The sequence below is a fragment of the Eretmochelys imbricata genome, chromosome 7 (genome assembly GCF_965152235.1).
Source record: "Eretmochelys imbricata isolate rEreImb1 chromosome 7, rEreImb1.hap1, whole genome shotgun sequence".
Taxonomy (NCBI): domain Eukaryota; kingdom Metazoa; phylum Chordata; order Testudines; family Cheloniidae; genus Eretmochelys; species Eretmochelys imbricata.
This window is the reverse complement of record NC_135578.1, coordinates 53,436,182-53,448,608: the sequence shown is the minus strand read 5'-3', so window position 1 is coordinate 53,448,608 and position 12,427 is coordinate 53,436,182. Positions and strand designations below refer to the sequence as shown.

General features: G+C 43.3%; 1 protein-coding gene across 9 annotated transcripts in view; it reads left to right on the top strand.

Moving 5' to 3' along the window:
- Positions 1-227: 227 nt before the first annotated feature.
- The window catches only part of PPP3CB (protein phosphatase 3 catalytic subunit beta), a 67,911-nt gene continuing 55,711 nt past the window's right edge, over positions 228-12,427 (top strand). For 2 of the 9 annotated variants that reach the window (XM_077822665.1, XM_077822662.1), the window contains exon 1: positions 231-550. In XM_077822665.1, coding sequence (XP_077678791.1) covers positions 484-550 — 67 coding nt within the window. In that variant the 5' untranslated portion in view covers positions 231-483. Of the gene's footprint in view, positions 551-12,427 lie in introns of all 9 variants that reach the window. The other 7 variants (XM_077822668.1, XM_077822666.1, XM_077822669.1 and 4 more) reach the window with 5 other exon arrangements.

The following is a 12,427-nucleotide window of genomic DNA, read 5'->3' as shown; positions in this document are numbered from 1 at the left end:
CGCTCCCTTAGGGCCATGCTGCGGGAAGGAGAGTTTTCTCACGCTCCCTTAGGGCCATGCTGCGGGAAGCAGGAGGGAGAGTTTTCCCACGCTCCCTAAGGCCCATGCTGCGGGAAGGAGAGTTTTCCCACGCTCCCTTAGGCCCATGCTGCGGGAAGGAGAGTTTTCCCACGCTCCCTTAGGGCCATGCTGCGGGAGTAGCGGGAGGGAGAGTTTTCTCACGCTCCCTTAGGGCCATGCTGCGGGAAGCGGGAGGGAGAGTTTTCCCACGCTCCCTTAGCCTCCAGTTGTGGGGTGGCGCGCGGTGCATGTCGGTCCCGAGGCGGACTGTCCCCTCGCTGTGAGGTGCTCGGAGTCTCGCCTGACGCCATGTTCCTTTGGGCCGCTGCCGCCCGGGGCCTCTAGCTGCCGCCGCCCCCGCGTGACCCCGGAGCCTATAGAGCCGCAGTCGCCGCCGGGAGCGGAGCCTAGCTGCGCCCCGCCATGTCCGCCAAGGAGGGGAGCAAGGGGCCACCGCCGCCTCACGGCACCAGCGAGCGGGCCGTTAAGGGTGAGCCCCGCCAGCGACCGGCCCTCTGCGGGGTGAACGACTCGGCGGCGGCGGTGGGGCGGGGTGAGAATGGGGGCGTGCGTGTGGGGCTGGGTGAGAATGGGGGCGAGTGGGTGCCTGTGCGGGCGGGGGGGGGGTGCGTGCACGAGGAGATGAGGGGCTGTATGAGTGGGGAGGTGTGTGAGAGCGGGTGGGGGGCGGTATGTGATTGTGGGGGTCTGAGGGGGGCTGTATATGTGTGAGCGGGGGGCGGGGGGTAGGCCTCAGCGTATGGGTGTACCCGACAAACCCGTTCATTCTAAATGCGTGTCCCCGGTGTGTATTGTGGGGTGTATCTGTAAAGAGTCCTCTGGAGGTTTGCGCACTATAGACAGGCTCCGCTCTGTGTGTGTGCACGGTCTCCTCCACATGAGATCCTTGCAATGGGCTTTTGCTATCTTAATAGTCAGTCCCTTCTCTCCAGCGTGCATCCTGACAGAACAGAGGAGGAGGGAGCATGGAGTAGTTGCCTCTTTTGCTATTGGTCACTGCTTTCAAGTTTCTAATTCTGATGGATTAGTGGCCAAAGTGCTGCAGGATGTGCAGACTCTTTTTTCAGGGTGCAACAGGTCTGTTTTACTGTTTTTACAAAAAAAACTCCTTTACAGTAGCATTGTTTTAAAATAGTAACAACACACAAAAATTGTGGATTGTCAGGAGAAGACTGAGTGACCCATTAAGGACTTTTCCAACTTCAATTTGAATGAATCATATAGAACAAGATTTTAATTCTATGTTCTTGTAGGTTTGATAATTAAACTGTATTTAGCTGTGGTGGGGTCATTTATTTGAAGTGGCTTATTCTTTTGTGCTTGTACAGTTTCTATGTAATTTAAAAGTTTCTGTTGTAGGCAGCAATTTGTTCTGAACACTAGTATTCTTAGAAACACATTGTCTAAAATATGCTTTTAAAGCAACTACAGCCCTGAACATTCAACTTTTACATAATGGGAAAGCTTGAGAAATTAAGGGGATATATTTGTTTTCAAAGCATTGGACTCTAATAGTACATTTTGTAACTCAGCGTGTTTTCCAGAGTGCTAGGAAACCTTTACTTACAATAAGGCGGTGTTCATTTTCAGTTGCTTAACCTATTGATTTGTTTGAACAATTGCAAAAAATAAAAGTAAAAAATACTGCAAATGAGCATTCTGCCCTGTCAGTGGCACTTAGTGCTATTATCACAGTGTTGTAATAATGCATAGTGTGGAGGCTTGTAATATTTTCTACACTTTGCAATTTGTTGCAAGAAATAATTAGGTTAGGCCGTTCAGACGATACAGGTGAACTTACAGTGACTGGTTATTTCAAACTGCACTGGAAAACCTGCTGATTTCCAAATTCCCCAACAGTTCATGTTAATCATAACCCATGCAGTTAGCTACAGTAACTCCTCACTTAAAGTTGTCCTGGTTAACTTGTTTAGTTGCTGATCAATTAGAGAACATGCTCATTTAAAGTTGTGCAGTGCTCCCTTATAACGTCATTTGGCAACCGTCTGCTTTATCCACTGCTTGCAGGAATAGCAGCCCTTTGCAGCTAGCTGGTGGGGGCTTGGAACCAGGGTGGACGGGCAGCCCCCTATCAGCTCCCGGTTCCCCTAAGTTCCCTGTGCGGCAGCTGCCCAGTAGGCTATCAATTGATGGCAGTTCAGCTGTCCCTCCCCCCACTGCCATGTGCTGCTCCTGCCCTCTGCTTTGGAGCTGCTCCCCGGAGCCTCCTGCTTGCTTTGCGGGGGGTGGGGGAGGAAAGGGAAGCTAATGTCAGGGTGTCCCCCTCCCTCCTGCTCCTGCACCCACTCTATCTTCCATAGAGCAGGGGACAGACACCACAGGGCTCAGGACGGAGGGAGCTTCCTGGCAGCAGCTACCATCTCAGCTTGCTGATAAACTTAAAAAGGCAGTGTACTTAAGAGTGGGGTCAGTGTACTTAAAGGAGCAATGCACATCTCTCTGTCACACACAGGGTGTGTGTCTCTGTCTGCCATGCTGTCTCCCCTCCCTCCATTCCTGGTGTCTTGTAGAGTGTGAGGCTACATTAACAATGAGTTAACCCTTGAGGGCTCAGCCAGTTGCTAGTTCATCATTTAGTAGTAAGGCCTCCCCTGGGAAATATCCTACCCTCTGTCCTCACCACCTCAACCAAGCTTTACAATCATCATCGCTGTTTAGCAGTATTAAGTTGTTTAAAACTTATAGTGTGTGTGTGTGTGTGTATATATCTATATATCTATATATATAGTCTTTTGTCTGGTGAAAAAAATTTCCCTGGAACCTAACCCACCCTATTTACACTAATTCTTATGGGGAAATGGGATTCACTTAACATCGTTTCTCTTAAAGTCGCATTTTTCAGGAACATAACTACAACGTTAAGCGATGAGTTCCTGTATTCCAAAATCTAAGTTAAGACTGTTATTTTATGCTTACAGAATTGTGTGCTGGGGATGCAATCTGTTTTTGACCGTGTCTGCATTGCATATAGAACCACTATAAGTGTAACCAGGTTTTCATAGCTTCATCTGACACAACTACACCTAATATGGTTAACTGCCCACACAGGAGCATTTTCTTGGTCCAACCATATGTTAATTCTGTTGGCCTGTCCACAGCTACCATGCTGCATAGTTATGTTGTGTCAGTGCCTTCTGGAGAAAATCCTGGACAGTTAACTCATACTGTCTCTGCTGCTGGTGTGAGAGACAGACAATTGTGGGCTTTTTTCACAAGGTGCAATGTGGTTTGGGATACTCTTACAGCAGAGGGATGAAAGGTAAGATCATTGGCTACAGTAGATGCTAAGTGATCCCATCTATACAGCTGAACCACATTAGAACCTAATTCAAACCTGACAGTCATGTTATAAAGCATGGCTGAAATGTGCTACCACCTACATCAGATGTGTTGACCATGCTTTGTTTGACATGAACTGTACATGGGCAGTTGTATTACAAACTAGTTTACAAAACTGGTGACATTCTGTGGGGTAGATGCGTCCTCTGATGATGTATTTTCCTCCCTGCTTCCCCTTCAAAGTCAGCATGGCATAGTGTTTTAGTGAGAATTGTGAGGACTACTACTATTAAACAATTCCTAGTATTAGACATTAAGACCAGGTTCATTTGAAACCAAAGTAGACCAGCAACTATGTTTAAACAGGTTTGTCTGCTCTGTAAACTTCTACCATGATTGTGAACCTCCTTACAAACCTTGCTTATTTTTTAAAGTGAACCAAAGTACTCATTTTTCTTACCAGTAATTTGTTTACACCAATCATTGAAGTCACTAGTGAAAACTCTCAAACCTCATTTTGCAGGGAACAGTTTGTACATATGGTATTTCCTCCAAACATTTAAATTCACTGCAGAATAAAGGCATGCACTAGAAAAGTTTCCTTCCCTCCCTGGATGCCACATCTGTTCCCAGACAAAACTTAAGTATGGGATACCAGGTCACAGTCCCTCCCAGCTGACCCATTCTATTTCATGCACTTCAGATCCTCAGAACAAATAACTGAATTTAGAAACTCAGCAGAACTAAGCCATGGGTGCTTCTAAACTCACTGTTGGTCCATGTTCAGCTTTTCAAGTTCTGAAAGTATTGTGTCATTCTGGGGAGGGAAGTGAACCCTACGAAGCAGCAAGGACCTAGCACAGTTGAGCTCATAAAAATTTTGTCAGATAAGTTCTTATGTATGTTGAAGTTTGACTGTGTAGAATATTGTGCACAGATATTTGTGCACTGAAAACAGTTCAGTGTATATAGTTTTATACACAACGTTTTTAATATAGGCTTCAGTGCATGCAAGTGTATGTGTAGGGTTAATAGTGTAAATGTTGTTAATGTTGCTACAGAAAATAACATTAAAAATAGAAAAAACAAACACCAAGGACACCCTCGCCATGGAATAGTGTGGAAATAATGCAACTTATGTAAAGATTTGAAAATTCTTAGTTAATGGTTAGCAAAAATTTAGATATGAAAATAAACGTAAGATTTCAACAGTAACCTTAATTCTGACTCTCCCAAAAAATAGCTGCCAAGAAATGAATACTTCAGTTTTTCTTGTAGGATGGTTGCTAAGAAGAAAAAGTTAAGCCATTTGTTTTAATACAGAATACTCTAATTTATTTATGGTAGCTATAAATGTCTTGCACCAGAACTACACAATCAGTACACTTCAGGGTCTGGTGCACACATATCTGGTTGCAGAATACAAAGTTATATAGACTTTACACACAACGGTTTACAGCATCGTTTCTCAAACTGGGGTCTGCAGACCCCTGTGGGTCCGTGAGAGTACTGCAAGGGGTCCGCCGGCCCCGCAGATCAACTTCTCCCACTCCCTCCTTCAGCTCCTCTCCCTCCCTCCCAGTCACCTCCTGTACACTAGGGAGCAGCGTGCAGGAGGCGCTGGGGGTGGGGAAGAGCGGGAATGGGGCACGCTCGGGGAAGGGGGGCGGAATTATGTCCAAGGCCGCCAGTCCCCCATATCAACTCCTTCCCCTCCCTCCCAGTGCCTCCTGCATGCTGGGGAACAGCTGTTCAGTGGTATACCGGAGACACTGGGAGGGAGGGGAAGGAGCAGAGATGGGGCGTGCTCAGGGGAGGGGGCAGAAAGAGGAGGGGCAGGGGTGGAGTGGAGCAGGGGCAGGAAGAGGTGGGGTGGGGGTAGGACCTTGGGGGAAGGAGTGGGGGTGGGGCCTGGGGCTGAATGCGGGGTTGGGGTCCGTGAAACATTTAAAATCAAAATGGGGGTCCTCGGATTGCTAACATTTGAGAACTGTTGGTTTACAGAGTACGTATGTAATTTCTGATGGTAAATCTTCAGTGTTAAGGGTAAGATATCTCTGGCCAGGTTTACAGTACAGATCTATATCAGTATAACTCTGTTGCTCAAAGGTGTGAAAAATCCACGCCCCCCCCAAGCAATGTAGTTATACCTAACCCCCCCGTGTAGACAGCGCTGTGTCAACGGGAGAGCTTCTCCCCCTGACATAGCTACCGCCTCTCAGGGAGGTGGATTAACTATGCCAGTGGAAGAAGCTCTCCCATCAGCATAGTAGCACCTTCACTAAAGACAAGCCTTAAGAGTGTGTCTGCACTACAGCAGTAGAGCTGCCGCTATGCCATTGTAGCATAGACGCTTGCTGCAGCTACAGAAAGGGGTTTTCTGTTGTTGTAGTAAGTCCTTGAGAGGCAGTAGCAAGGTTGGTGGAAGAATTCTTTCATTGACCCAAGGCTTAGATCAGCCTAACTACATCTGTCAGAGGTGTGAATTTTTCACACTCCTGAGTGATGCAGTCTGGTCAACCTCAGTTTTAGGTGTAGATCAGGCCTAAGTTATTTATTACCATGAGTTGCTAACAGATTTTTTTTTCTTGAGAATGATGCTCTGTGCTGTGCCTCCAGGTAGTCCATAGCATGATGTTGTAACATGATTCTTTAAAAAGAAAACAAAAAATGGTTTAAAGATGGCTGTTACTAGCATAGTTTGAACTGTAGTGTGGGCACACCCTTAGTTTTTATCACTGGGGAAAAACTGCAAAATGAGGTAGTAAATAGGGAGAGAAGGAGATTGGAGACAAGATAATTCATTCTGCTGGTAACAGTGTGTCTTGTCAGCCATGGCCAAAAGTGCTGTCTCAAGAAAGTGATTGAAATACTGTATTATCAGTTATTCAGATTTTCCAGTAAGAGAGGAAAAAAATTGGGGCGTGACCCACATTTTAAAAACGTTTGACCTCCATATTTAGCCATTGTGAGAACACTTACCTGCTCAGACAGATTTATGATATGAACGTTGTACTTGAGAAATATTTTATGCCTAATTAAAACATATTTATGTTCTCTTGTAATGATTGTTGTAAATGTCCAGCATATACCATCTGAATATAGTGAAGTTAAATCAAGGATTGGATTGGTCTGGCATACTATCACAAATCTGTGGCATACCATAACAGGTTACTGAGTACTTTTATTCAAGTAGTCAGTTATTTTCGTCTTTAATGGTTTAGTTAACTTGAATGTGAGTGACTTGGTCACAGGGTATTTCCTGTGAATTAATGATCCATGGGGACATTCAAAGGCCTGAAGTGAAGTTGTGACATTAAATACCCAAGAATTGTCCTGTGTCAAGGTTTTTATTACTGTATCTTTTAAATAAACAAAATATAACTGTTTTCTCATGAATGGAGAAAAATGCAATTTTTCTGCAGTGCCCCCATTCAGCTTCAGTTAGTGACATTGAATGTCCCTGCACGGTACTGTATTGTGTGGTTCAGAAGTTGCAACATTATGTTGTGTCAATTTTATGATTAAATATAACTGATTTCTCTTATTTTCCTTGTTTGCCAGTAACATTTAACAATTTTCTGGTGCTTTTTACAGGTGTTTGTGGTAAAAGTAATTGATTATTGCTCTTATAACAGTTCAAACAAACTTTGGGTTCACAGATCATCCACAGATTTTGAATTTGTTAGTATATTATGTCCTATATTGAGGAGAAGCCACTGTTTAACTACTTTCTGGCCATACTCATTTCACCAGCAGGAAGGGAAAAAGTGCTTGTGTGCTCAGATTACGATGATAGAATTCTGGGGTCCATATGGATATGTGTTCAGTGCAGTTAGCTGGGGTGATGGGCATCTGGGTCAGCCTGTATTTTTGCTCTCCCAAAAATCCCCATCATCTCTGCACCCCCACCCCCCAATTCTTTCCTCATTGGTTTACTTTTTAAATTTATATCTCACTCTCTTTTGGGCAGTCACCTTTATACAACAAAGCATGTGCAAGTTTTTTCTTCACTCCCCCTGAAAAGGCTATGGTGCAAGGCTGCTTGTCCTCTCAGTTGTTTCCCTGGGAAAGCACTAGTGGCACTTAGACTGCTTTGTTTTCAGTGGAAGGAGCAAGTAGATGCAGTAACTCTGTTCATTCCCTCTCCAAATTTCTTCTCCTCTTGGATGAGGAGGCAAGTGGGTCTTTCAAACCCTGCTTATACAAAGAGGTTGGTGTTTCCAGCTGTCCTTTAAAATAGATTGCAGTACAGTTTAGGTAATCCCAAGAGGAGATTGTTTAAAACTCTGAGGAATTGTTTAAAGGTGATGGATATTAATTATATGCACGTAGACCACTGAATAAGCAATTGAAGGCCTTTGAATTTCAAAGACACATTTTATCCCGGCAGATTTTTTGCTTTCAGAACAGTATCAGTGTTTGTATCATAGTTAGCTAATGGTACAAACAACATTTGGAAAGATCATTAAGTGGTCCTCCAAGACTCTCAGCAATTTTCAAGTGGTCTGTGAAGAAAAAAGTTTGAGAACCACTGCTCTAGAGCACATCCTGCTGCATTTCTGTTTTCTTGGGCCATTACATGCTATTATTTCTTCATCGAAGGTTAGATTAAACCCATTAGTTTGCAGCAACTGCATACACCCTTCAGAATCATCATCCGTAACCTATTAAGTGACAATATTACCTATTTCAGAGTAGCAGCCGTGTTAGTCTGTATTCGCAAAAAGAAAAGGAGTACTTGTGGCACCTTAGAGACTAACCAATTTTTTTAATAATATGAACAATATTATGACTTTCAACTTGATTGCTGAGGCAAAATTGAAAGTACACAGTACAATGAACCAAGAATCTTTGTTCCATTTTTAATCCCACTTAGTGATGCATCTTAGATATTACAATCATATGTTCTTCTGTAGTCTACAAAGTGTTAACTTTTTAAAGTAAAACAATTTATGCTCTCTAATCAATAGGAAAATAGATGTAATGATAAGCAAATGTGAGAACTGAAAACCAGGTGGCCACCTTAAAAACCAAAACAACATAATCAAAACCCACACAAAGGCATATTCTGTCTAGGGACAGAATATAAATACAATTAAGAGTTTACTATATTGAGTGACATTAATCAACCCTGCCCAGAGCATAACAGTAACTATGACAAAGTTTGAGCATGAGAGTTAACACGTCAGTCCCAGCACATCCATACCTTATTAAACTGTGGGGGATTAGCAGGGAGAGGTTAAGGGCATTTCCTAGCTTGTGGTTTTGTGTCATGTTATATTGCAATTCCTACAGAGGACAGCTCACACCTACTTACCAGATCAGTAGTTGGGGTCACCAGTGTTGTTAGATGTTTGGCTGGGTGTGTGTGTATTCTCCCTGTGTGCTGTCCCAGCTCTGCGTAGACAGTTGTCACAGCAGATCTCGAGCGAACTGCCCAATGACCATAAGATCCATTAAGGTATGAAGGCACCCAGGCAGGTTTATTGTTGGCGAAGCACAGTGATAGCACCAGGTAGACTCTACGAGGAAATGAACACATGTATGCCCATGACAATGGACATGCCTCAGTCAGTGGCTGGACTTTCCGCTGCTGCCTAGGCTGGCCAAAGATACTTCCTCTTAGATAAATCTTTATACACTGATACAAATAAGTTAGTACTGCCTCGGACATACTGTATATACTCGTTCATAAGCCGAATATTTTTGGTAAAAAAGTGAAGCATCAAAGAGGGAAGGTTGGCTTATAAATGGGTCTACACCAAAATGTGATGATTTTAAACACTATGGAATTATTGAATTGAATATCTAATACATTGTCATTTTGTTTACTTAGAGCGTCCACAGGCATGGAGTCCCTCAGCTCCCTGTGGCCTCGGTTTGCCGTTCCCAGCCAATAGGAACTGTGGGAAGTGGTGGCCATTGGCTGGGAATGGCGAACCATGACCATAGGGAGCTGAGGGGCTCCATGCCTGCAGGCGCTCCAGGTAAACAAAACGTCCTGACCCGTCAGCAGCTTACCCTGACTGGCTGGGAGCCGAAGTTTGCCAACCCATTTATTGATATCGATACTGCAGCCTTTTAAAGTTGCAAAAGCTTTGTTTAGTGGACTAGATTGGCTTGAAGTGCATACTAAAAGAGCAGTGCTGCAGATCATAGAATCATAGAATATCAGGGTTGGAAGGGACCTCAGGAGGTCATCTAGTCCAACCCCCTGCTCAAAGCAGGACCAATCCCCAATTAAATCATCCCAGCCAGGGCTTTGTCAACTTAAAAACTTAAACTTAAAAACTTCTAAGGAAGGAGATTCTACCACCTCCCTAGGTAATGCATTCCAGTGTTTCACCACCCTCCTAGTGAAAAAGTTTTTCCTAATATCCAACCTAAACCTCCCCCACTGCATGACATTTGACCCATGCATTTCACAAAATGCTACACCTTACAAGCCAGTCAGAAAAATACAATGAACGATAGTACTTTAGCACTAGTGTCAGTCTGCTACTGTGTAATATGATTTCTTCATGTATTTCTACCAATGGACCTTGTAAGTCTTGAGCCAATATGAAAATATAACACAAAGAATCAATGGAATCTCTAATAAAATTTAAGTAGCCTGTTATTGCCACACACATGTCAATCGTCGGGGCTGCTTTGAAATAAACAAAGAACAATAATTTGACAGTGATAAAGCAGGTGACATTCCTATATAAAGTCCTACAAAATCTATAACTAATAATAATAATTTATGATCATACTAGTATTCAAAATGAACAAAGGTGAAATCAAAAGAAAATGGTCTGCTTATCATGCAGAGTTCAAACTTAAAGTTATCGAATATAAGGAAGCAAACAATAATTGCGCCGCTGCCCATGAATTTTGTATCAATGAGAAGCAAGTAAGAGAATGGCGAAAAAATAAAACACTAAAATACATGCCAAGAAGCAAGAAAAAATGCCCAACAATGTGCGCTTCATTTCCTGAGCTGGAGAAAGATCTCAGTAATTGAGTTGTTGAATGTTGACAAAATGGGTGCATTGTCACTAGAACTGGAATTCATCTGCGTGCTCTGCAAATGTCAAAAGATCATAGAATCATAGAATATCAGGGTTGGAAGGGACCTCAGGAGGTCATCTAGTCCAACCCCCTGCTCAAAGCAGGACCAATCCCCAACTAAATCATCCCAGCCAGGGCTTTGTGAAGCCTTACCTTAAAAACTTCTAAGGAAGGAGATTCCACCACCTCCCTTGGTAATGCATTCCAGTCCTTCACCACCCTCCTAGTGAAAAAGTTTTTCCTAATATCCAACCTAAACCTACTCCACTGCAACTTGAGACCATTACTCCTCATTCTGTCATCTGCTACCACTGAGAATAGTCTAGATCCATCCTCTTTGGAACCCCCTTTCAGGTAGTTGAAAGCAGCTATCAAATCCCCCCTCATTCTTCTGCAGACTAAACAAGATGACAAATACAAGTCAGTAAAGCCGTCAGTGTTTGTGGCATCAGCGGGTTGGTGTACTTCATGAACCGTCATGGTCTCTGTTTTCGTCAGCGAACAAAGATAGCGCAAAAGCTGCCGAGAGATCTGGAAGAAAAAAATCGAATATTTCCAAAGGTTTATTATAAAATATCAAAAGGAATATGCATTTGAACTGTCACAGATAGAAAATATGGATGAAACACTGATTACATTCGATCTCCCGAGCAACAGAACGGTAACCGGTGTTGGTGAAAAAAAAGTTTCAATTAAAACCACTGACCATGAAAAAATCCATTTTACGGTGGTTTTATCATGTTTGGCAAATGGATCAAAGCTCCCTCCTGTTGTTGTTTTTAAAAGAAAAACCTTGCCTAAAAACATGGAATTTCCTGCTGGTGTCCTCGTATATGCACATGAAAAGGTATGGATGGATCAAAGTGAGACTACTGAATGGCTGGAAAAAGTGTGGAATAAGAGACCAGGAGCACTTTTCAAGAAACCTGCTATGCTCATCTGGGACATGTTCAGGGCATACAAGATGGATGAGGTGAAAAATGTGGCCAAAAATATGAAAACTACTTTGGCTGTAATACCTGGAGGCTTAACTTCAGTTCTACAACCGCTTGATGTCTGCCTGAACAAACCCTTTAAAGACAGGCTATGCAAAATGTGGGCTGAATGGATGTGCTCAGGCATGGTGAAGTTGACAAAAGGCGGGAATCTTATAAAGCTGAAATCAATCTAGTCGCCCAGTGGATCGAGGAGGTGTGGGTGTCCATTTCCTCGGAAATGATAGAAAAATCATTTAGGAAATGCTGTATCAGCTATGCACTCGACAGGTCAGAAGATGATGCTATATTTGATGATGACACAACAGAGGTTGATGATGAGAAGAAATCTGAGTCTGAAGAAGATACTGCCAACATCTACAATGACAATGCATGTGCAGCTGTGATTGAAGCAGAGTTTCATGAAGTTTTTGGTGAATCAGAGTGATTCAGACTTGAAGGATTTTAAGACTTTTTAAAGTCTCATATTGTTCTAAGGTACTTGTTTTAAATACCCATTTACTGATTTTAAATATTGAGGGTAATTTTGAAGGTGAATACATATTTATTCAGTTATTATAACGACAACAGGTTTTTCGTTAGATTACATTAAAATAATTCTAGCAAAACTTTTGAGTGTTTCTTGTGACACTAACTTTTAAAATATACCAGGAGTCGGAAAACTTTGGCTCCCAGCCTGTCAGGGTAAGCCGCTAGCGGGTCGGGATGTTTTGTTTACTTGGAGAGTCTTCAGGCACAGAGTCTCTCAGCTCCCAGTTTGCCGTTCCCAGCCAATGGGAGCTGTGGGAAGTGGCGCCACTTCCCGCAGCTCCCATTGGCTGGGAACGGCAAACCGCGGCCACTGGGAGTTGAGGGGCTCCCTGCCTGCGAGCGCTCCAAGTAAACAAAATATCCCAACCTGCCAGTGGCTTACCCTAACGGGCCAGGTGCCAAAGTTTGCCAACCCCTGAAATATAGGGTCGGCTTATGAAAGGGTCATATGGTTTTTGCTATTT